Source organism: Lepidochelys kempii, chromosome 2, assembly GCF_965140265.1.
Source record: "Lepidochelys kempii isolate rLepKem1 chromosome 2, rLepKem1.hap2, whole genome shotgun sequence".
NCBI classification, from domain to species: domain Eukaryota; kingdom Metazoa; phylum Chordata; order Testudines; family Cheloniidae; genus Lepidochelys; species Lepidochelys kempii.
In genome coordinates, this window is record NC_133257.1 from 79273284 (window position 1) to 79299008 (window position 25725).

The window sequence follows — 25725 nt, forward strand, 5'->3', positions numbered from 1 at the left end:
TAAAGTATGTTTTAATTTGTGTTGACTGTATAATAACATAAGATGCTTCTTAGATGAATGCTGTAAAATTTGCAACCCCTCTCATTTGTCTGTATTTCAGATCCAAGGATCTTTCTCCCATCCTGTATTATCATATGTATTCATGTTATATAGCTGTTGCACTCATCTGCATTTTAACAAGAAAACAATTCTCTCAGTTATTTTATTAGCATTACACTTTTTTGTTCTAATTTTGGTGGTTTACACTAATTGAAGTGGGTTGTTTTTGAGCCTTGCAATTTTGTAGTCTCCTAGACTGAGTATATGAGGGAGGGTCATGGTCTTTGAAAGAAAATAATTATTACTTGTAAATTGACTTTTCTCATACAAAAGCATAATTATCTGCTCTTTACATTTTCAAGGGCTTGAACTTTATGGAGTAGTTAGGCATGGCAATGAAAGGAAAGTTATAGTGGCTTTCTACAATCAGTATTTCTATCTGCTTTACTGTCAGGCAAGCCTTATGTAAAAGAATTCAGTAATTTTACGTATTTTGTAAAGGAACCTGAATCTGAGGCAAAAGTGACACTAATGTGAGACTCTGACAAAAATATGGCCTTCAAAGAACTTTCATTAACACAAGTAACAAAGCTGGTCTAGTAACCTAATAGTATCTGTTTGTGCTGACACACCAGAGACCCAATTTTTTCTTCCTCTTTTTTCCTGCTTACTGGGCCAGCTAGAAGTGGGAGGGTTGCCCTTGATGTCAATGAGGACGTGATACCCTTTCTTTCATAGATAGTCAGTCATCCGTGGTATTCATAGAGTGCCAGTCACTGCAGAGTGTTAGGTAGTAGATTCCTTCTAGTGCTTATACTTTTTCTTAATGTTTTAGTTTAAAAGAACTAAGGTCAAAATTAAAAAGCACATATTCAGTATTGCCTAACTCTAAAATTAACATAAGGCTGTATTCATCCATGTGATTCTGCTGTAGTTTATAAAACATAGATGAGTTTTCATGTTTTGTGATGTCAAAGAATTCCTCCAATTAATTTTATTCATTTGTAATGAATGTGAGGCCTAATATTAACCCTTCTTTGTTTATTTCTAAGAATAATGAAACTAGTTGAGGCTATTTAACCTGTGTAGGGGGCAAGAATGCATACTAGCAGGTGCACTGAGCCATCAGAATGGTGAAAAATCTAGATACTAACAGAAATTCCTTCCAGCATGAGAAACATGTATTACCTTGTCAATGCCTTTGGTGTCTTTATACGTCTTTGTTTTCTTTAATCACTATGTTGCAGACACGCGCTCCTTCAGTGTACTATTATAAATGGCTATAGCTGTGTTTTCATTCATATATATGTGTAAAGTATATAAAAAATGCATTCAAATGACTATGAAAATGTAATTGATACTCCTCAAATACAAGCAATTCACTGTCAGTCCAAGTACTGCTAGTTCTCTTATCTTTAGTTTATTTTAAGTGTACTATGAAATACCAGAGGAACAATTTGTTTGAAATTTCACAACTCTTCTAGGGCAGTTTTATATGTGAAATGTACTGCATTAGCTTACCAATTTACTGGATAGTTGTTAAGGGTACATATCAGTGTGCAAGTGTTTATTACAAAAAAAAATCCTGAGGATAGTCTAGGTAACATTAAGCAGCCACTAACTAGTTTTCTGCCAGAGGTAGACTGGACATGATCCATTGATAATATAAACCTTATTATTTATGAGTTTTATTGCTCTGTCTCTCTAATACATCAATGTAAATATGGCTAGGCTGTCACTGCTTTTCTTCTGCAGTAACTACAAATTCGTTGCCTTCTGAATATAAAATCACCAAGTTAAAGCAAGTAGGATATTTTTGTACAATTAAGGATTTTTTCTTGAGGTAATAAGATTTGTAAAATATAGACTAAAATTGAATCTCTAGATCTAGATTTCTATTTTACTTAAGTTCCATCGTACTCACAGTTTGACAGGAAACACTGATGCATAATACCAAGTACATTGTATTTAATACTTATGTATGAGACAGCTGTGTCAGTGTTTCCCATTAATTAAACTTTCCAGGAGTTTCACTAGACTCTCTAAAGAACTAGTTTGCTATTTAAAAACAAGACGTCTTCTGGAAATTGAAAGCATCACCAGAACATATTACATAACACTGTTGCTCTGTATTAAAGATTAATAGAGGCCACTGCACTGTCATAAATATTTACAGTTTCTAAAATTTTGACCATGATGTGTTTGAATCCTAGAGTCAGGTCTTTTTGATTGTGCCAGACTAGGCGAGTTTGGGCATAGGACAGCCGACAGAGAGGCACAAGTCAGGTGGAGAGAGCAGCATGAGCTCTGGTTCATTGCATTCCTCCATCACAAATATGCACCTCTTTCAAAGGTTAAAGAATCAGGCAACTGCTGAAAAGATGTCTGCCTTCCCTTACCGCTCCCATAGCAGCCAGCTGAGGGAGCAACTCAGATATATAAGGATACAGGCTCAGACAGCAACTGGCAGAACTAAATGTCTTCTGCATGCTGGGCTGTGTGGGGAGGGACTGTGCTTATAAATATAAAATCCCTTACACAGTAATGAATTAAAGGCTGACATTTTGGAGACATGCACATTTTAGTGCAGTCTCCAAAATTTCAGCCTTTCATTAAAATGTACATTTTAATGCTCATACAGCCTTGGGTTGTAGGACTTGTTTTATGTATTGCAGTAATGTTGGCTAGAAAGTGGTGAAAGACTCCCGTAGTCAGTGTTTCATTTTGGGCAAATCATTTCTCTATCCCTACTGGTATAATGAAGATGATGATACCTACCTTCCTTTGTGAATTGTTTTCAGATCTATTAATGGAAAACTTCTCTATAAGAGCTAAGTATGATGATAATGATTAAGACTTTGTCTACGCTCGAACTTTTGTCAATCAGGGGTGTGAAAAAACACACCCCTGACCAACATAAGTTTCACCGACAAAAGTGCTGGTGTGGAAAACATCTCCCACCAACATAGCTACCACTGCTCATTGGGGGTGGTTTAATTATGCTGGTGGGAGAGCGCTCTCCTGCCGGCATAGAGCGGCTACACAGGAGACCTTACAGTGATGCAGCTGCAGTGGTACAGCTGTGCCGCTTTAAGGTCCATAGTATAGACAGAGCCTAATTGTCTAGTAGTCCATAAACTATAGAGAGAATGTCCATATTTCAGGGCCTGTCTCAGCACCTATGTCGGTTTTATACAGCAACTCTTTTTTCCTGTTTTTTTTCTAAAACCCCTGCAGACTCGCCATCTGTGAGAGCTGCCAGCCAGCTGTGCTGGTGAGATTAACATAAGAACCATAAGAACATAAGAATGGTCATACTGTGTCAGACCAATGGTCCATCTAGCCCAGTATCTTATCTTCTGACATTGGACAGTGCCAGATGCTTCAGAGGGAGTGACCAGAACAGGGCAATTATCAAGTGATCCAGTCCCAGCTTCTGGCAGTCAGAGGCTTAGGGACACCAAAAGCACGGGATTGTGTCCCTGGCCATCTTGGGTAATAGCCATTGAAGGACCTGTCCTCCATGAATTTATCCAGTTCTTTTTTTGAACCCACTTACACATTTGGCCTTCACAATATCCACTGGCAACGAGTTCCACAGGTTGACTATGCGTTCTGTGAAGTACTTCCTTTTGTTTGTTGTAAACTTGCTGCCTATTATGTTTGTTTTAAACTTGCTGCCTATTAATTTCATTGGCTGGCCCCTGGATTTTCTGTTATGTGAAGGGGTAAATAACACCACCTCATTCACTTTCATGAGGCTCATTCATGATTTTTATAGACCTCTATCGTATCCCATCTTAGTCATTTATTTTCCAAGCTGAACAGTCTATCTTCTTAACCTCTCCTCATATAGAAGCTGTTCTATGCCCCTGATAATTTTTGTTACCCTTCTCTGGACATTTTCCAATTCTAATATATCTTTTATGAGATGGGGTGACCGGAATAGCTGGCAGTATTCCAGGTGTGAGTGTAGCATGGATTTATATAGTGGCATTATACTTTCTGTCTTATCTATCACTTTCCTAATGCTTCCTAACGTTCTGTTCGCTTTTTTGACTATGGCTGCTGCACATAGGGCAGATGTTTTCAGGGAACTATTCACGATGAGTCCAAGATCTCTTTCTTGAATGGTAACAGCTAAGTTAGAACCCATCATTTTGTATCTATTGCTGGGATTATGTTTTCCAGTGAGCATTACTTTGAATTTATCAACATTGAATTTATCCACCATTTTGTTAGCCAGTCACCCAGTTTTGTGAGATCTCTTTGTTACTCTTTGCAGCCTGCTTTGAACTTTAACTACTGTGAATAATTTTGTATCATCTGCAGGTTTTGCCACCTCACTGTTTACCCTTTAATCCAGATCATGTGTGAATATGTTGAACAGCACTGGTCCTAGTACAGATCCTGGGGGACCCCACTGTTTACCTCTCTCCACTGTGAAAACTGGCCATTTATTCCTTCCCTTCATTTCCTTCCTATCTTTTAACTAGTTACTGATCCATGAGAGGACCTTCCTTCTTACTCCATGACTGCTTACTTTGGTGGTGGAATCTCCTTCCTTTGAAGTTTTTAATGTTAGGCTTGACAAAGCCCTGGCTGGGATGATTTAGTTGGGGATTGGTCCTGCTTTGATCAGGGGGTTGGACTAGATGACCTTCTGAGGTCCCTTCCAACCATGATATTCTATGATTCTATACTTTGCTTAAGAGACTTAAGACCCAAGACGGACCCAAAGGCTTTCTGAAAGTCCAAATACACTATATCTACTGGATCACCCATGTCTATCTGTTTGTTGACCCCCTCAAACAATTCTGATAGATTGGTGGGGCATGATTTCTCTTTACACAAGGCATGTTGACTCTTCCCCAGAATATCATGTTCAAATATGTATCTGATAATTCTGTTCTTTACTGTAGTTTCAACTGCCTGGTACTGACGTTAGGCTTACCGGCCTGTAATTGCCAGCATCACCTGTGGAGCCTTTTAACAAGTCAGCATTACATTAGCTATCCTCCAGTCATTTGGTATAGAGGATGATTTAATCAATAGGTTACATACCACATTTAGTAGTTTGCAATTTCATATTTGAGTTCCTTCAGAACTCATGAGTACATACCATGTGGTCCTGGTGACTTATTACCGTTTAATTTATCATTTTGTTCCCAAACCTTCTCTCTTGACACTTCAATCTGGGACAGTTCCTCAGATTTGACACTGGCCTGCCCCATTATACTTTTTCATTTGATTTGTCTGAGTTTATGCTCCTTTTTTTTTCCTCCGTAGGATATGATTTCCAATTTTTAAAGAATATATTTTTGTCTTTAAGTTCCAACTTGACTCTATTGTTTAGCCACGGTGGCATTTTTTTTGTCCCCTGTTTATTATTGTTATTGCGGGGGGGGGAGGGAAATATGTATAGTTAGAGCCTCTATTATGATTTTTTTAAAAGTTTACATTGAGTTTTCAGGAATTTCATTCTTGTGACTGTTTCTTTTAATTTCCATTTAACGAGCCTCATCATTTTTATGTAGTTCCCCTATTTCAAGTTAAATGCTTCTGTGGTGGATTTCTTTAGTATTTTCCCTCTACAAGGATGTTAAATTTAATTACATTATCATTGCTATTACTGAGCAGTTCAGCTATATTCACCTCTTAGACCATATCTAAGTACTAAATCAAGAATTGCCTCTCCCCTTGTGGGTTCCAAGACTAGCTAAAGAAGTGTCTAGAAATGTTATCTCTACATCCCATCCTTTGGTGACATGTCCCCAGTCAATATCATGAGAGTTGAAATCCCCCATTATGACTTGGTTTTCTGTTTTTGTAGCCTCTCTAATCTCCCTGAGCATTTCACAATCACTACCATCATCCTGATCAGGTGATCAGTAGTATATTCCTACTTCTCTATTCTTATAGTTTGAGTCATTTAAGATTTTTACTATATTTGGCTCCATGCTTTCTCTTGCATATAGTGCCACTCCCCCACCAGTGTGATCTACTCTGCCATTCCTATATATTTTGTACCGTGGTATTGCCATGTCCCATGGATTATCATCATTCCACTGCCTGTTATAGCAATATCCTCATTTAATACCAGGCACTCAGGTTCACCCATCTTAGTATTTAAACTGCTTGTATTTTTATACAGTCACTTATCAAATTTGTCCCTATTTAGTTGTTTGCTTTCCTATGATGTAATTGAATGGGACTCTTTTTCATTTGACTGTTTCTCTTCAGCTCTTATCTATGCTTTATCAATTTCTCTCCTCTCCTCTCTACTATGATACAGAGTATCCCCTTTAATAAATCCTCCCCTAAGGGATGTGTCTGTCCAAATCATGTATTCCTCTGTACCTGTTGGCTTTCCCCTAGCCCTTAGTTTAAAAATTCATCTCTGACCTTCAATTTTATTTGCCTCTGTTGGCTCCCCCCTTTCCCAAAATGTTCCACAGTTCCTATCAAACCTAAATTCATCCTCCGAACAACATTGTCTCATCCACGTGTGAACAGTAGGTTGACTGAAAGCACGTGTAGCAACCAAGGATCAACACATCAGGCCTGTTCTCATACTGTTAAGCCTAAAGCCCCACTTCTCAGCCATCCCTGCCCCATACTTAGAGTCAGATCACATGAAGTGATGGACTCACTCTGACTGGGCATGATTGAAGGTCGCAAGCCTACTGGCAGGACAGCCACAGCACCTCCATTTAGGGTAGATATTGGAGATTTTGTAGATTGAAAGGTGGGGCAAAGAGAGGCTAAGTGATAGACAAAATCATAAAAAATATGAAAACAGAAAACTCAGGCAGAAGGAGAAAGTAGGAGACAGGGAAGAGCAAAAAATAAAATAGAACTTGGAGCCTGAATATGTAGAGATGGTGGAAAGTACAGTGCAGAAACTGGGACTGGGAGAAAATAGCAAAGGGGACACAGACACTTACTCTCTTCTTCACCCTGGGCTTTTGCATTTAAGGTGGGGGAAGAACTGTCTCTTGCATTTTCTAGGGATGACTTAAAACAAACAGAAAACATTGGTTGTTTTCCTTTTACAATGTAATATTTAATTATTTTTATTGTAGTTAAACAGCCTTCTAAATTCTACATTGTGCTGACAAGTAGTAGCATCTCAGTTTCTTAAACCACAAAAAATTGCCTTAGAAAAGAAGCCATTGTTTTATAATATATTGAAGACAAAGAAACGTCCCTGCTTAGAGCCTAAACTGTGAAGGTGGTCTATTTTCTGCTGGCTATGTGTAAGGCTACACTTTCCCTTCAGACTCCTGAACAGATATTCTTTAATTACCAAATTGGATTTTAGCAGTTGTTGTGAGTTGATGCATTGTGGGCACATGAGATTAGTGTTTAATCCTGCTTTTTATTACTATCTAGAATTGTATACTTGAGAAAGTATTGCAGGTGTATTGCACACTCCAGAGTACAGAAATGATACTTATTACTGAGTTTTCTTCCAACTGGCACCAGTTTGAAAAAATTCCAGCAGAGCTCTGCAGTGATGCATATCCTTATATTTACCAGCAGTGTATTAAATAATGTGAAGTAAAGGAGGACTGCAATCTCTTAATATGTATATATTTTAAAACTAAAGTAGTGGTCTAAATATAAACATTTTCCCTCATTACCCCAAGATGTTTACTCTCTTCTCTTGTATTTTATTTTTTCTGAAATAAAGACAAAAGGGATGTCGGAGCTCAGAAAGACTTTGTGTTAGTGAGCAGTTCGGAAAAGAACTGAAAAGGATCAGTGAATCAGATGTAATTTGGGCTCTGTTTGAGATACCAAATCTGTGTTTTGCTGACGGCCAGTATTCCTGTTTTGAAAAGCTGCATAGGCACTTCTATCAAACAGAAAGAACTTTATCCCTATTTTCATTCTGGCATGCCTATTATGACTTTGTTCAGCAAACAAAGAGGATTATGGGAAATGGAAAGTAGGTGACATGTTTTATTAAAGAACTGTGCAAGTCTTTCACTGTGAATTGAAGGATTGAACAGTCTTGTGATAGTATTCTCGTTCACAGGTAACTTTAAAAATATAGGACCCTTATATTAATTTAGCTAGCTTAAGTGGAAACCAAGTAGCATTGAATGCTTTAGGTTCAATATTTCTCATTTACATTTTGCAAAAATATATTCAGCACAGCTGAAAGTATACTTTTTAAAATTAAAAACTATAAAACTGCACAGAGAATAAGAAAAATAAAGGTGAAACTTCTGTCTGTCTCTCTCTCTCTGTGTCTCTGGCATAAACACCCAGATTGTCTTGAACGTGCCATATTTTAGGACAACGTAAATACCACAACACCTGGTGTGATGCCATCAACTGTGGGCACTCTGGCCAGCACAACAGTGCTTAGTATACTCTGTGTGTTTGATGATGTTGTTGCATATACTGTTGTTGCTACATGGAAACAAATTAGCTCTTGTATTGAATGGCAAAAAAATAACAGAAACTGGCACAAAGTGTTTTTGCCAGGATATTGTCCTAATAACTCATTCACAGTGTAAAAAGTGCATAAATTTCACAGAGTAACACTTGTATTCTAGGTTTCAGAGTAACAGCCGTGTTAGTCTATATTCACAAAAAGAAAAGGAGCACTTGTGGCACCTTAGAGACTAACCAATTTATTTGAGCATAAGCTTTCATGAGCTACAGCTCACTTCATCGGATGCATAATGTATTCTAGCAGTAGGTTAAAACAGATACATACCAAAACTTTTTTTTAAACCATTATATTAGTACTGTTTTCAACTGATGAGATAAACAAATCCTGTAACTTAGGTCTCAACTCTGCAAATATTTTTTCCCCTTTAGTTAGGCTATTTTTATTTATTTATTTATTTATTCCCTAAAGGATTAGTGAACTGAGTAAGGTAGCCTTACAACATGGAGATGTGGAAAGCTGAGCTACTAAGGATCAGATTGTGGACCCCTTAATACTGCAATAACTCAGACGAATAGTCCCACTGATTTCAATTGTATTGCTTGTGTGATTAACTCCACATCATCGTGAGTAATACTTTCACAATCTTGCCCTGAGTCTGCACAAATTTGCAGAACATTTTGTGAGAGGAGAGGATTTGCAATCAAAGAGCTATATATGGCCCTTAATAAGCATCTGAACTCCCATTGCATCATACGTACTGCATAAGACTAATTGAAGTTAGGTACTACTCAACATGAGTAAGGATGTCAGAATGTAGCACATAGAGTATGTCTACACAGCAGTGGGATACCCTCGGCTGCCCTATGCTAACCAACTTGGGATCGCGGCACTCAGGTTGTGGGGCTGTTTCATTGCTGTATAGACCTCTGGTCTTGGGGTAGGACATATGCTGTGGGAGGGTCCCAGATCTCAGGCTCCAGCCTGAGCCTGGAAGTCTACATAGCAATGGAACAGCCCAAGCCCCATGATCCCAAGTCACATGGGCCAGCCACAGGGTTTTCTTTGTTGTCTGTGTACAGAGACCCTAAGAATGTAGGCCCAAGATATTTAAAAGGAACTAGTGGATTAGTATGCCCACTTTCTGAAAGCACTAAGGAACTTCCCTATGAAAGTCCACTAAGGTGTCTCAAGTTAGGCACCCAAATAACAGAAGCACCCAAAAAATAACTAGACTTTTAAAAAAATTATTTTTGGTAGAGCATGGAATAATTATAAAATGTGGTGCATGTGTGTAAGGACAGAACCAAAAGGTGCTACAAAAAAAGAATTAAATAACATGTTAAAAAGAATAATGATATTGAAGCATCTGTGAAAGATACAATGAAAAGTTTAAGTATAACATTTAAGCATGGTTATAATCAGAAAAGTGACTATGTAAAAATGACCTAATATTTGATATTTATTCTCCAATTAATGATTTCCCTATCAAATTTGCTTGTCTTGCAAGTGAAGGCAAGATATTTTTAATTGCAATTACTGCAGATCATCCTGTTGTCCAGAAACCAAACTTGTGTTTTCTTCTATGTACATCATCCGTAATAAAGATTCTGAAATCAGATGATGCATAAGGCAGGCTAGAATATACTTCTTCACAGCTACAATAATCCTACAGTTCTGATACTATAAAAAAATCTAACTTTGTATATTACTTGAAGATTACCTATATTTGTGTTGAAAGATGTCTCATGAGCATTTCTTGTGTCAATCTGGAGTACCACAAGTTGAAATATGAGTGGTTCTGTTCAGATGTTTAAATTGGGAGTAACTGATCCCCTTGCAAAGAAGGGGGTAACCAGTCTGAACAACATACAATGTTATAAAGCGGTATATTTTATTTTGTAAAAATATTTTTTCCAGTTTCCCTATCCATGAAACGGTACAGTGGTTCAGATGTTAAAAATCTTTAGACTGTCAGAAATCAAGGTAGAGCATCTCTAAATACTTTCTGGTACTCTCAGAAGTAAAGAAACATGACTAGAAGCGTGCAGACTGGGTAATTGATGTGTAATTGTATCATGGTTACTTTTGTTGCTATTTGTTTGATTCACTAAGAAGTTATCCTGCAGGGATAAATATATCTGGATTTTCCATTTTATGACATATTTTGTTTGCTGTTTTTTCGAAATATGTGTTTAATAGCACTTGGAAATTACAGTATAATCTCCAAAATATCCACTAAGTGGACATTAGCTCTAAGGACAACATTAGGCTAAGATAAGTAATGTTGTTTCTATAAAATACAACCAATGTTGAACCATATTTCTGCCTTTAATCTCCAAGCATGGACTCACATTTTAAAGCTGAAAAATCCAAATGACAAACTGCCCCTGACTGGTTTGGGATTAGCACAAATAAATGAAGTTGCATATAAATATTTTGTATGAAAGTATCTTTATTGATTATATGAAGATAGCCCATTCCTTACACTCTTTTCTGAGTCCTTAGTTAAAACTCCCCTTGATTTCATTGGGAGTTTTGCCTGAGAGAGGATCGTAGGAGTGGGCTGTCAAATTGCAAACCAACTTGTTAATGGAGAAACTGAAAGTATATTTTAATTGTATGAGAAATGATGCTAGTTAATTGAAACTTACTAGTAAAGTACATCAGAGTAGAGATGTATTTTACAGATATTATGAATCATTCATTTCATTAGTGTGTGAATGGTTTAGTTCTCTAGTGTACTCTAAATGAAATTGCATGTTTTGTAGTACTTCAGGTTTTATACACTACACATTAAGACATATGTTTTTGTTAATTGCATACAAGAAAATTTAATTTGAGAGCTTTATTTAATACCACAGAGATGCAGGAGTTTAACTTACCTTTTTGTGGTTGCAGAGTTTAATTTTTTTCTCTTTTAGGCAACAAATATGTATTTGTTTTGGTTGGCATATAATAAAAAGCAATATCCAATTAATAAATTTTATTTACCCTCTAAATTCAAAACTGTCAAATGGATTATCTTTCAAAATACTCCATATTTAACAGCACAGCAATAACAATACAAATAACAATAACATAAATATAAATTTTGCTTCTGGATTAAAGCCCATATCCTGCAAATACTTACACACAGGAATAACTTTAAACTCATGAGTAGTCTCATTCACTTCAATGGGAATATTCACATAATTAAAGTTAAGTATGTGCGTAAGTGTTGGTAGGATTATGGTCTAAGTCTTCTTAAAATCTAAATTTCAGCCTTTCATAATTAGTCTGCTTCCTTTAACTTGCAGAGATTTATATTTGATTATTTATGTGGATACCAATAATAAAGAACAATAAAAGATTATGTAAATATCTGTCATTTTTGTTGGCGCAGACACAACAATGTGCTATAAAAATATAGCTGATAAATCTTTTTAAAGTGAAAAATACCCATTATAATTTTTTTTTTGACAGTAACATTGTTTTGGAAATCTGCATCCCTTTCAAGGTGTTTGGAACATGATTAGTACCAGTAATGTCTATTCTCAATGAAAAATATTTCCTTACTACTTCTACAAAATCGCACTACTAACTAGCACTGAAAGCAAATAATTAGGATTCCATATTTGTTGATACCAGTTGCGCACTGGAAAAATGAAGCAAACTAAACTGAATCAGATTTCTGAGACTAATAGCCATGCAGTTGGGGAAAAGGTAGCTACTACTCAACCTGTACTCTGTCAAGGTAATTTAATTATGAACAGTTATACTTCTCTGTAATTTGTTAATGTGTGTTCTTTGCAGAAGGAGAATAATTCTGCCAGGGCATTGACAATTTTAAACATTTTAGGCAGGTTGCTGTCAAAAGACAGAGGTTTTCATTGAATCTCATAACATATAGTTGCCTAGAGGAAGAATATCAATGAAGTGGATAGCGGATTAAATTATATATTTTTTGAGTTATTAGGATCTATATGAGAGAAAGTGGGGGGGATGGGAAATCTTTCAATTTCTCATGAATTTTAGTATATAAAATTGGATGCATCAAATTACTGAATAATACTTTTTAAATTATATTTTTCATATCATCATATCTTAATAGTTCTTTTGAATCATGCTCATTGCAGTGTTCCTTTTAAGTCTTACCTCTAAAAAAAAAAAGAGAGAAAAAAAGAAATCAAGTTACAATTTACATGTATTACCCTCCCCCCAAACACACATACACACACACACTTGTCAGGGGGTAGATCATGCCCCCTGCATACACAAATATCATTATTCCCTTCCCCTGCAACGGGAATCCCCTGTTAAGCAGGAATCCCCAACTGGTGGAGGAAGGCTGACAAAGACCCATGGGTCATGTGCATGGTTCTGACTCCTTGCTGACCCTTTCAAACCTAACTGTTTTTAACAAAGTGTCTTACAGGGCTCCCTCTCTACTAGGAGTTCTGCATCTCCATGGGAGCAGAGCCAGCATGAAGGCATGCTCTTCGGTACCCTAGCTTCTGTCCCATTCTGTTCTGATTGCTCACTTTCTTCTCTGAAATGATTTAAAAACTCATTGAGAAGATCCTCACAGAGTTTAACTCTCCACAGAGCCCTAAAGCTGATCTGATTATTTGTAAATAGGATTCAGAACTGCTCTTAATGCCATTGTCTAAAGGAGAATGTGGAATATTGTTAGCTTAGTTTATTTGAATGCTGTTTTGAGGATATTGCAATAGTAGATTTCAGGAAAATTAAGAAGACCCATTCTGGGTACTTCTATTCTTACATTTCTATAATTAATATAGTCTAGTGTGGGGTTGTATTCTGGTTAGAAGGTCAGAACACAGAAGTATGTCTAATTAGGACTATGATTTCTTTATAATGATAGAGTTGCTGTAACCAATTATTTTACTTGTATTTCTTTGGCTACTTGTTGCAATTCAGAATATGAACTCGCCTTGGTAAATTGGGTCAGATAATGAAGTAGTATGGATAAGGGAATAAGGGATAAGTTACCACTTGGCTCACATCTAGGAAGGGGATCCTCTACATGTGGCTTTCTTTCCTCCCATGTGGAATTGGGGTTGAATTGCCCCATGTCACTGTCCCTTCCTCCCGCACAGCCCTCTTCGTAAATCTGTGGATCCATGTGGGAGAAGGGGTTGGCTGTACCTTATGAAATAGGTGGGACTTGGGAGCTACAGACCCAGGGAACTTACCTAGAAAAAAATAGTGGAGTCCCAATTTGGATGAAATGTTTGTGGGGATGCTCCACCAAAAAGCATGGGATCTCTGCTGCAGTATTGCCAAGGAGCCAGGCAGAGATAACAGGGGCCAGAACTAGTGCAGAGATTCAGAGCTTCTGCATGGATAGGCTTGTCCTTCCCCATATTCGGTGAGATCTCCCAGGTTTGATGGCCATTTGTGTGCCTTTTTCCTGGAGGAAATTAACCTTGCCCCGATGGAATGATATGGTGGGAACTGCATGAAATATTCCTCAAGGAGATTCTCCCCCATCCCTGAACAACTCAAGCAGGTTTTACTGCCAGAAAGGGTGATCAAGGCCTGTATTCCATCACAGCTAACTGACTATTCTTGTTTAATCTTCCTTAAAAAAGCTAACATTTTAAAATTTCTATTGAATTTTCTGTATTCTTGAAAAAAGAAATAAAGTTTTATATATATAATTTTCCAGTCATCGTCGTCTTTGTTTGCGTCAGAGGTCAAAGGGATGTGGGAGACCCAGCATAACACAAAAGGATTAGTGAGGAAACTAATTTTATCTGTCATTTGAATGTCGGTCCCAGTCCTTGGAGTTCAAGTATCAAAAATTATAATCTCTCTTCTCACTATCTTCCTTATAACTATAGTATTTTAAAAAAAGAAAAAGAAAGCATAAGATGTGCAGCTTTTAGCAGGGTTTCTCTTGAGGGGAACCTTTAGATTTTTGGAGACTTATAGTTTGTGCATCATTCATTTCAGTGTAAAAGTCCAAGAACTGGAATGAGGCACAAGGATAGGATTAATCTTCACTATCTGCATTTCAGCCCAACCTTTAATAATAATGCTTTGCACTTCTGTTGTTCATACAGTCTGAAGATCTCAAAATGCTCTGAAAACATTAAAGGGAGATAATCAATTTTAAAGCCACATTTCCATCTGATATTTTTTACTTGCTGTTGTTACAAGTAACACTGACGATAACTAGAAACGAAGGGGATCATAGAGAAAAAAAATCTGTTGTACTTTGTGCATTTTACAGTACTGTGTATATATTCGGTTTCACTAAATCTGTTTCACTGTGGATCTTTCACATAGCAAAAGAGGAGAGGAAAACATTTGTAAATAGGAAAATATTTTAAAGTAGGAAAATGTGATTGTTAAAGGGAGCTTATAGGCAAGACTAGTACCTGTAACTGCTTTTAATCTACTTTTTGAAATTGACTGGATTTCAAGTGAATTGCATCCCTTTAAGACTTCTAGCATTCCTATGAGGTAAGCATATATTATAATTCCCCTTTTACAAATGGGGAAACTGAGGACCAGAGCTGTTGTGTGTTCTGTCCACAGTAATACAGCATGTCGGTGACAGAGACAGGAATAGAAAGTAGGTCTAACTCCCAGAGTTGTGCACTGACCTCTAGGCTGCTACTTCACTGCTGTTAGCACTGGAGGTGCTGAATCTAAACCATGTTTGTGATGATGATTGCCACATATTAAAAATGTCCGGGGCATATTTTTTTCCAGTCCATGATAGCAGTTTGACTACTTTCTCTCCACTCAGTCCTTTTCACTAGTTTTAGGCGTTCATAAAGGGGAAAAGACCTTTTTAATTTTCAGAATGCATATTATTTTGTGCACTTGTTTTGTCATTCTCTGCAGAAAGTCTAATGAGATCATAGTGAAATCTAACTCTAGATATGAAAAAACTATCCTTTTTAAAAAAAGTTATGAATAGAAAAATCTCCCTTTGACAGGCGCTTCTCTGTGTCGGTTTGAAGAGCCCCAAGTGTTCTTCATTTTAATCCCCTATGGCCTTTGCCCACTTGGGTTCATCTATCACATATACTTATTAGTGATAGTAATTGCAGTCAAGGTCAAAGAGGCTGGACCTGTATTTGGAACCAATCAGTTCTGCCCCTTTGTGAGAGAGAGCAGGTGGTTGTTGTGGAGGTCAAGGCCCCTGTAGTAGAAACAGGCAATCTGGTTGGGAAGGAGAACTTAGTCTTCCCTCTCTGAAGGATGCCACTATTATGTGGGCTGATCCATAAAGTACGATTTTTAATTCCTCAAGAATGCATTCACTTAATATGATGAAATGACAGTGAGTTTATTGTGACTGCGGAGAATAGGCTTTTAAGATACAGGTTTTTGTTCTTGACCTAACACCAGCTGATGATTCAGTTTAAGCAGGCTCTGTCTCTTTCAGTTCTTATATTCTCCATGTTTTTTGTGTTTTACAGTGCGATTTAGAAGCTGTGATGAAAAGATAAAAGTACAGTTTGAAAGCAGCGAGCCAGCAGATTTTAGAGTAGGTGAAGATGGTATGGTATATGCAGCAAGAAGCTTTCAGCTTTCTACAGACCCCACAGAATTCATCATATATGCTCAAGACAAGGAAACCCAGCAACAGTGGCAAGTGGTGGTGAAGCTGAGCATCGAGCCAACATTTGCAGAGCATTCAGAGAAGGTAAAGCTCAGTGGTTTGAGCATTGGCCTGCTAAACCCAAGGTTGTGAGTTCAATCCTTGAGGGGGCCATTTAGGGATCTGGGACAAAAACTGGGGATTGGTCCTGCTTTGAGCAGGGGGTTGGACTAGATGACCTCCTGAGGTCCCTTCCAACCCTGATATTCTATGATTCTATATATAAAACATTTGCCTTTGGAAATGTCTCTGAAAAATAGGTTTTTAGACTAAATCTGTCACACACCTCCACATCTGACTTCCTGCTAGTGGGTAACTAGTGCATAAATAATTGTAAAGCTGTAGTCTTTAAAAATAATGTTCCATAATCTATTATTTTGTAGCCCTGCTAAAGTCATGCAAACCCATATCTGTTTAAAGATCCAGAAATCATTTGTATTTGAACATATTGTTTGTACAGTTTGAGATTTGTACCTGAATTTAAATTGGAAGTGGTCATTTCTTTATTTTAAATTGCTGGAGAGCATTACAATATTTATTCAAGCAGTTAAATTTAACCACAAAATAAACAAATCTCTGCTAGAATCCATCAATCAAGATTAGACCAGAACTGTAGATTTACAGCAGTAGCAGGAAGGCATTCCTGGCACAGAGTATTTGTATTGTCCCTTAATAATCAAATTGAGGACTGGAAATTATTTAGGATTCCAGCACTACTTTTAGGGAAGATAGTCTCACTCTGGTGGAAACCAATATACGCAAAGCCAAAGTAACACAAAATTGAACCTACCAATATACTAATATACTCCCTGTAGTAAAATATTATGTGATATTTCTGCTACACCCACCCCTTATACTACTGCCTGCTTTTTTTACTTCCTTTTGCAAAGCATCTTTTTAAAAAATAAATATTCTTCATAGATTGATATAGCCACACTAAAATTATATTTACAGATCAAAGACTTAAGTATCTGTTTCAAAATAGATTGCTTTTAGTTGTGCTACATATTTTTCTAAGAATAAGCAATTGTTCTGGGTTTTGGAGACATTTAAGACCAAGTCTTAATAAAGGAGCATGCGGTGGCTCACATTAAAGAGGCACACAAGAAACTGTTCCTTTCAGAGGACGTCTTTTCTGCAACAAAAGTAATGTCCTTAAACTTGGATTTGCTAACATGAGTTAAGAAACTCAGGTTAAAATAACAGTGACACCTCAGCTTTTAACTTGAGTTCGCAACTCAAGTTAAAGCTCTAAGAAAGCCTGCGGTCAAATTCCAGCTCTTAACCAGAGTTACAAGCCAAGTTGCTGTGTCATCACTGCTATTTTAACCCAGGTTACCTAACCTGATTTAAGAGTTGCAGTGAAGACAAACCCTTTGGGCCCAGTTCTGGTGCCCTCAGTCACACTCAGGTAGTGCCTTACATGTGAGGGTATGTCTACACTGCAAAGAGAAACCCGCTGCACCAAATCTGAGTCCAGGTCAGTTGACTTGGGCTTGGGCAATAAGGCTAAAAATTGCAGTGTAGACATTGAGGCTTGGGTTAGATTAGCTGGGCTCTGAGACCCTCCACCCTCGCTGGGTTTCAGACCCGGGGCTCCAACCCAAGCCCAAACGTCTAAACTGCTATTTTTAGCCCCACAGCCCAAGCCCCTCAAGCACAAGCCAATTGACTCTGGCTCTGAGACTCAGCACCATGGGTTTTTCTTTGCAGTGTAGGCATATCCTTACTAGACAGGGGCTATCACTTGTAAGGCACTATTCAAAGGGAGTGAAGGTAGCAGAAACTGGCCCTCAGTTTGCACCTGTGGTTTTTAGCCTCCAACACATTTACTTGATTCAAAATAACTTTTTTCCGCAAAGTAACCAAAGAATGTATTTTGGGCTTTTTTCCCTAACCAGAGTAACATGTCTGTATGCACATGTGCATCAAGAGCTAAAGGCTGAAATAACTGCAGATGTAGAGAGGAATATAAAGGCAGTGTTGACACCCAGCAGAGATTAATGCCCACTGTGCAAAGTGGGTCATCTACAACATCCATCATGGGTGACATAGGTTTAAAATAATTACAGCATTAATTCTATGGGATTTAATAAGGTCATAAATATTTCAGACATTCCTTACCAGTATGTATTAAACTTCTCTTGGAACTCAAATTATATTTTAGCACACCCAGATCTAAATTTAATATACAGTTTCACATTACCTGAACTGTAGTTCCAATTAATGAGATTATATACATATAAAGGCATCCTATTAAAATTCTGCACAATATTAACTACTATCCAACTGGAATATAGAAAGTGCAAAGTAGTTTACACAGCAGTACTGGGTAATAAATTGCTTATAATTCCATTTGACCTCCAAGTGGCATGCTGAAAAATGAAGGAATTGCTACTATTTCATAGGAAAAATGTAATAATATTGCTTATTTCCATTTTGTACTGTGAACCCAATAAATAGCTTCATAAACATGGAATGAAGTGTGTGTCTCAGGCAGTCATGTAATGGTATGAAAACCATTCTCCAATATACACATTTTTACCAATTCTCATTCTAATGTCTGTTTTAAGGACGAAAACAAAATTGAAGAAATAGTATTTCCACGGCAACAATATAAGCACAGCAGTCATCTGCAGAGACAAAAGAGAGACTGGGTCATCCCTCCAATCAACTTACCAGAAAACTCCAGAGGGCCTTTTCCTCAGGAATTAGTTAGGGTAAGGTAATTAACCACCAAGAAGGCAGAGGTGTGATTTCAGAATTCCTTGGAAGTCAACCTCGGATAGGCTTTCAGCTTATCAAAGATTAAAGGACCAAATTCAGCTGTTAGATCTATACAAAAGATAATGGGGCAAATTCTGTGGTCTGCCAAGCCCTCTTTGTTTTTCTTACATTGAATTACAGTGAATTTAAATCAGCAACTGCCCTGAAGTAGGGGGAACTTCAGCTGGTGCAAAAGGTGGCATTTGTGACTCAGCCAACTCTGCTGCATCCTGCACTGGAACCTCCCCACTTGTGTGTTTGTGTATGTGTTTGTTGGGAGAGGCGGGGGAAGAGATAGGCCTGTCAGAGGAGGGGAACAAGGGGAAGGGACATGGCTGATTGAGGTTACACAGTGCCTGCTGTGCAAGAATGCACAGCAAGTAGGTGTCTGTTACCAGGCATTCCTGCACAAGAGGCTGGGGGCAGGTGTTCCATTAGTGTGGCCTGCACAGTCAATTTACCAAAAGGTGGGGGGGAGGGGTGTGTGTGGACAGGGTAACAGATGTGAACATGGCTCTACCCTGTCTATGCACTTGCAAGTGACTTTCTTCAAGGTATAGCAAAGGCTACCAGTGAACATACTATAAAATCAATTTCTACTTTATTTGTTAGCCAAGAACTCAGTTCAAAGTTCAGTATTTCCCCTGCAGTAACCATGCAATCACAAGCACCTAAATGGTTGCAATACTACAAGTATTATAAAAGAAATGCAGAATGCTGACACGGGTCTTGAAAGGTAAATGAAAGAGACTGTCTTACAGTATATTGTAATGTTCACAAATCTTGTGTACTGTTTTAGGAGCTAAGCAGTAAATTTAAGGATAAAAGTATTTAATTATTTTTAGTAATATAATTCATCCTATTGTGGAAAAAGTAGAGATTTATAAGAAGGGTCACTTTACATGACATTTTTTCTGAAAAATTCAGTGACTGATTTTCTGACAATGTATTATAATATTGAAAAGCCCGAACATTGTATTAGTGTTCATGCCTCTGCCATTGTTTTCTTGTAAATATAATTTCAGCCTAAATATATTAATATATTTAATATTATTAATATTAAAATGAATGCCAATCTACTGTTCTTCACTCTCAGTTCCAATTTCTTGTTCTGTTTAACTAACAAAAACCTCATCTTCTTGACACTTAGATTAGGTCTGATCGTGATAAAAGTCTTTCACTGAGGTACAGTGTTACTGGACCAGGAGCTGACCAACCTCCAACTGGAATCTTCATCATCAATCCCATCTCAGGTCAACTGTCAGTGACGAAACCTTTAGATCGGGAGCAGATAGCTTCATTTCATGTAAGATTTTAATTTACCATAAACCAGATGATCAAATCAAAGATAAACATCTGCTTCAAATTTGATTTCTGCATCTGGCACAGTTTTCTACAAGATGTGAATTAAAGAGTTTATACTGGATTGGAATTAATATTTATTCTACTTATTATTACATAATACAGGGAAGTCCTAGCATGTTGAAACAGCTTAACAAATGTGAGTTAGTATATTTAGATAATTAAAGAAGGCTGAAATGTGAATGCTGTAGTTTATTTTTCTGATTTATACCATTGATTACAAATTCCACCATATTGTTTGTTTGACAGAAGTTTATTTTTAATATAACACCCTAACTTGGGCATAATTGTACTGGAATTTCAGCAGCTAAAATTTGAGAAATGGGTGGGAAGAAAAACTACCAGGTTTCATTCTCAGGGCAAATCTAAGCATTTTAAGGGAATTATAATTGTAAATTAGGTCTCTCTGTTTATGAAAGCTATGTTCTTTGCTCTAGAAAAATTGCAAAGTAAACCAAATATTCTGCAGCACTAGTAGAAAAAAAATATTTGGTTGCAAAGCAGGAAACCAAGGTTTGACATGAAACGGCCCTCACTTGAAACCATAGGGAAGAGAGACAGTTCCTGGAGATAATTTCCAGAGTAGCATAGTTTTAGTGCACAATTTGTTGGCCCATCTGAGGAGCAAGTGTTAATCCTGTTTTCTGTACATAGGATTTAGCAGTTGCTATTCACAGATGGAGTTTGACCATGCTAGGGTGCAGCAGCTCTCGAATTCATGGGATTTTACCAAGAATTTGGATTAACCGAAACAATTAGTTTTAGCTCTTTCCCTTTCAGTTCCAGTTTAAGTATTAGCGACTAAGGAATTTTCGAACAACCCCTAAAACCATGTCCAGAACATGGTAGATTAATCTCACCCCCTGCCTCCTATAACTATGTGTCAAAACTACTTCTGAGCTACATTGACAGGTTTTTACCTCCCAGGTTTCAAATTTAGGATACATCTACACTACAACATTTACAGCAGCACAGATGCACCAAGGCAGCTATGCTGCTGTAATGCTTATGGTGGGGACACTCTAAGCCGACAGGAGAGAGCTCTCCTGTGGGATTAATAACTCCTGTCTCTGTGAGAGGTGGTATCTATGTCCGACATAACACTGTCTATATCAGCTTCTTTAAGGTGTCTCAAGTAGGTGCACCCAAATATCACTTTGGAAAATTTAGGCATAAACTTTAGACTCTTGAATTTTCAGTTGTTCAGTGAAAACAATTTTTGCCATACCCTGCCAGCAAAATAAAATAAAATAGATATACACAATTCATCTTTTTCTTTTTTAGGCTTTAAATTAAGAATATTATCTCAAGTCCTACCTTTCCTTTGAAATATTCTTACAATACAGTTTCCATAATACCATTTCAAACTTTACAGAAACGAAGCAATATTCGTTCCAGATGGATTACCAACAAAAATTTTCTAATAGTGCAGGATTAGGTGATCCTGGAGACTTTCCACTGGCAATCAGGGTTAAGAAGTACAAAAGCCTATATAACATTAGGTAGTATTATTATTCCAAAAGTAATTTGGAGTCTGTAAATTAGGCCGTGGGGAGTTTAAACCTTCCCCACAGAAATCTGTCCCCTCTGGGTGAACTATTCAGATTTTTTTTCTTTCTCAACCCAAGAAATTTCCAGAAGAAAAAAGGCCTTCAAAAATAGAAGGAAAAAACAAAAAAATCAGTGTCCGTCCTTAAATATAAAGAAAGGGCTCAGTTTTGCCCTGAGTTACACTTATGTTATACCCATTGAACTCAGTCTACAAAGGCTCCCTCAATAAACTGAAAATTGAAGTCATCAAGATAGGGGAGCAATAAAAGATACTGAAATAGATCTGGCTAAAATGGTTATTGTAAAATTTCCTCTCCTCTGTGCTAATGTCCATGTATGTTCATATGTCTTGCAAACTCACATAATTCCCAATGGCTTTTGCAGCTGAGAGCGCATGCAGTGGATGTAAATGGAAACCAGGTGGAGAATCCAATTGACATTGTCATTAATGTTATTGATATGAATGACAATAGGCCTGAGTTCTTACACCAAGTCTGGAATGGGACAGTCCCTGAAGGATCAAAGCCAGGTAAAATATAGCAGGTTTTCTGTGTGAAAATAGATGTGTGTTTTTTAATTTTGGAGAAATATACTTTTAGAAGTCATAACGTTTTTGAAAGAAGTAATCAACAAAAATTTCAGGATACTATATTGCCACTACTCTTGATTTTTAATTTACATTTTTGCAAGTTAAAAATTAATTTAAAAGAAAGACTTCATTACACATGTTAGGGAATGAGTAAGGGACAATGCTGAGAGAAGGAAAATAAGGAAGGACTACTTTTTTTGGACAGCACCCACATATTTATATTATGGCAGCACCCATTAAAGATTGGCTTTACCTGAAAAATAAGGGAGGCCAAACAGCTGTTTTGTAACTTTGAAGATTAGCTTGTTGCTCGACAACTGATTAGTGACCTTTTAATACACCTCTTCCTATAAAATATCTCTCTCCCCTGACTAGTTTTGAACAAAAAGAACACTAGGGGATTAAAAATGAAAACTAAAAGAAGTTGAACAGTTTTACAGTGATGATACCTTATATGGTTGTGGAACACATTTTCCTGTGCTTATCCTGTGGCAGTTTGGGGTATTTGTACATTCTGAAGATTTGTATGTGTTGCACTCTAGCAGCCTACTTGACCGTCCTTTTCAAATGAAGCAAGAAACAAGTGATCCAATGTCTAGAAAAGACAATGTCAACATTTTAAAAACAAAAGTTTTACAATAGCTTCCTTGATAGAAAGGAAATGCCATGTAGTATCCTTGGAGAGTCTATATAATTATATATATATATTTTAAGCCCATTCTCTGTGTTATATATAAAATAAATACACCTAATATAGTATGTATTACATAATAGATTATGTGATCTGTATGATGCAATTTATTTAGGCCAAGACTGACCAAAAATGAGAGCCTAAAATTAGCATCTGTATCTATATACAGATGCAGTCATGCAGTTGACAGTGCACAAGTGCAACAGTCCAATCTAGGCCATTAATTGCAGGATTGGAGCCTATATATAGACCTGGATATGAATCTCAGTAATTCTGGGGAAGTTTGGATTTGGAATCAAACTGTACAATTTAGGACTTTCCCCAGAACTAAAATTATGTATCTGAACCACCCTCAAAGTTGGAATAAGTTCAGATTTACATCTAGATGCAAATTTTGTGTCAGAAGCCATTTTCTTAGCAGTGCAACAAGGAATTTTTGGGACAACTGACATGTCCCTTCAGTTTCTCTCAAGACATATTATGCCAAGTTCAAGTGCCAAGAACCAACATGATCTTAAACAGTCAGGATTGCAAAGGGAAAGAAATAGTATGTAGAAAAGCCCTTGTTTTGATTTTTGCGTTGATTTGCATACACAATTAACACATGCGGCACATTTTAAAATTAGCCATGTTTTGATTATCAGATGTTTCATGTGGCCCAGCGATTGAGCCTGCTATTTAAACTTTAGAAGCTTCATTGTTAATTAAATGTGTTTATGGCAGAATTGCAGGGTTTGATTGCCTGTGGAGCTTTTTCAGTAATAAGCAAGTTTGATACTTTATAAACACCAGTGTTATCTTCTGTTATGTATCTTAATTGCTTCATTAATCCTGGGACTCAGGCCTACTCAGTTTCCTTTGGGTAAGAGAAAGAATGTGTAATGTTTATCAAAAGAAGTAAATGTTTTGACCAATTTTTGTGCTTGTAAGTGACCTTGTGTAATTCAAGTAAACTGTTTATTTAACACTAATTATGTATTGTGCTGTTAGGAACCTATGTGATGACTGTTACTGCTATTGATGCCGATGATCCCAATGCACTGAATGGGATGCTGAGATACAGAATCTTGTCACAGGCCCCAAGCACCCCCTCACCGAACATGTTTACAATCAACAATGAGACTGGTGACATTATCACAGTGGCAGCTGGACTTGATAGAGAGGTAAGGCGGGCCTGAATTTTATAGGTTGTGTTTTAAATGCTGTCCATTTTTGTGCATATGTAAAATAGCTTGTAGGTAATTTACACATTTTTTTCAAATGTAATTTTTTTCCCCTTGCACAGCACTACCTAACCAGTACTCCCTTAGAGCTGGCCAGCCCCAAGATTTGAAAACTTGGATTTTGGCAAATATCCTAGGGGTAAAGGATATTTTCGAGCTTCGTTTTGCATAGAATGTAAAACATCTGGTCTCACTCACATTCACTGGAGTTAGCTCAGAAAGTGGAAGGAGTCTTGGAGAGAAGGAGGAAGGAAGGTGGGGGTCTTGCCGTGGGTATGGTTGGGGGGAGAGGATGAGATGGCCTGGAGGTTACTTCAGTCTAGAAACAGACTCATCCTTCAGTTTCCAGCAAACATCCTTACTGTATGTTGGATAAAAAAGCACTGTCCACACCATTTACTGAGCTTAACTAGTTTAAAGGTTTAATAAGAAAATTTTAGGACAATATTTTACCACCTTAATTAAGCATAAAACATAAGTAAAGCAGATGAGCAGGATAGTGTTGTGATGAATTACCCAGTCTTTGGGCACAGGTAGGCTCTTTCTGTCTTTATTAAATCCATGCTGGTCCAATCTGGTGTATGTCCTGTGTTGCTTCACTCACTCAGTCACTCACTCTCTCACACACACACACCCCGCCTCTGTTAAACACACATTTTTATACTTTGTCTCATTTATAAACATTCCATTCTAAATATATTTTCCAATACGTTTTTACTTTATTCTGCTACAACTCTAATCCATGCTGTATTTTTTATTTTATTTTATTTTTTAAACCATTGCTTTTATGTATTCATTATTTTTTACAACAGTTGTCTTATTACTTATCTGCTTCTTGTAGCCTTGGAGTGGTTGGCTAGTTCTGTCCAGTCATTATCTATTTTTCCTAGTCTGTCTTGCTAGGGGGATTAGGGCCTGGCTGATAAATTAGTCATTGTTTGCCCTGTCATCTACACAGACCAAGAATCCACTGTCAATGAGACAAAAACTGACTTTCTGATTATTTTTTTACAGCCTTTGAAAGTTGTATCAATAAGATACATACAGAAAGCATAAAAGTTCCCTTTTGCACTTTCTTATAAAATATATATTTACTTCTTTAACATTATTTAATATATATTTATTTAACACAGTTCATTTTACATTTCTTTGCACATAACGCAAAACTTTTTGTGAACTGTCCTGTGACCTGTATTTTAGTGTTAATTAATTTACACAACCGTGATATAATTGCTCACCCTTCACAGACACGCTTGCCAGCTTGCATTTGTTGAATTAAAAATCACACAGAGTGAATGCTGTGGCAGAACAGTGCTGACAAGGACACCCAGAGCTAGCTATGACTCAGGGGTAGCAGTAGTTCCTCAGGAAAGAGCACCATCCTCCTCCTGCACAGCTCCTCCGGAGAAGTGGGGGTTGGGAAATAGAGCCATTCTTCTGGCTTGAGATCAGGATCTAACCTTCCTTCGATCT

The 25725-nt window shown here is 37.2% G+C and overlaps 1 protein-coding gene across 2 annotated transcripts in view; it reads left to right on the forward strand.

The window, feature by feature from the left end:
- Nucleotides 1-25725, forward strand: part of CDH2 (cadherin 2) — a 175030-nt gene that overhangs the window by 106770 nt on the left and 42535 nt on the right. For both annotated transcript variants that reach the window (XM_073331332.1, XM_073331333.1), the window contains exons 3-7: nt 15889-16115; nt 18644-18790; nt 19987-20142; nt 22134-22278; nt 24020-24192. In XM_073331332.1, the coding sequence (XP_073187433.1) occupies nt 15889-16115; nt 18644-18790; nt 19987-20142; nt 22134-22278; nt 24020-24192 (848 nt within the window). The remainder of the gene's footprint in view (nt 1-15888; nt 16116-18643; nt 18791-19986; nt 20143-22133; nt 22279-24019; nt 24193-25725) is intronic.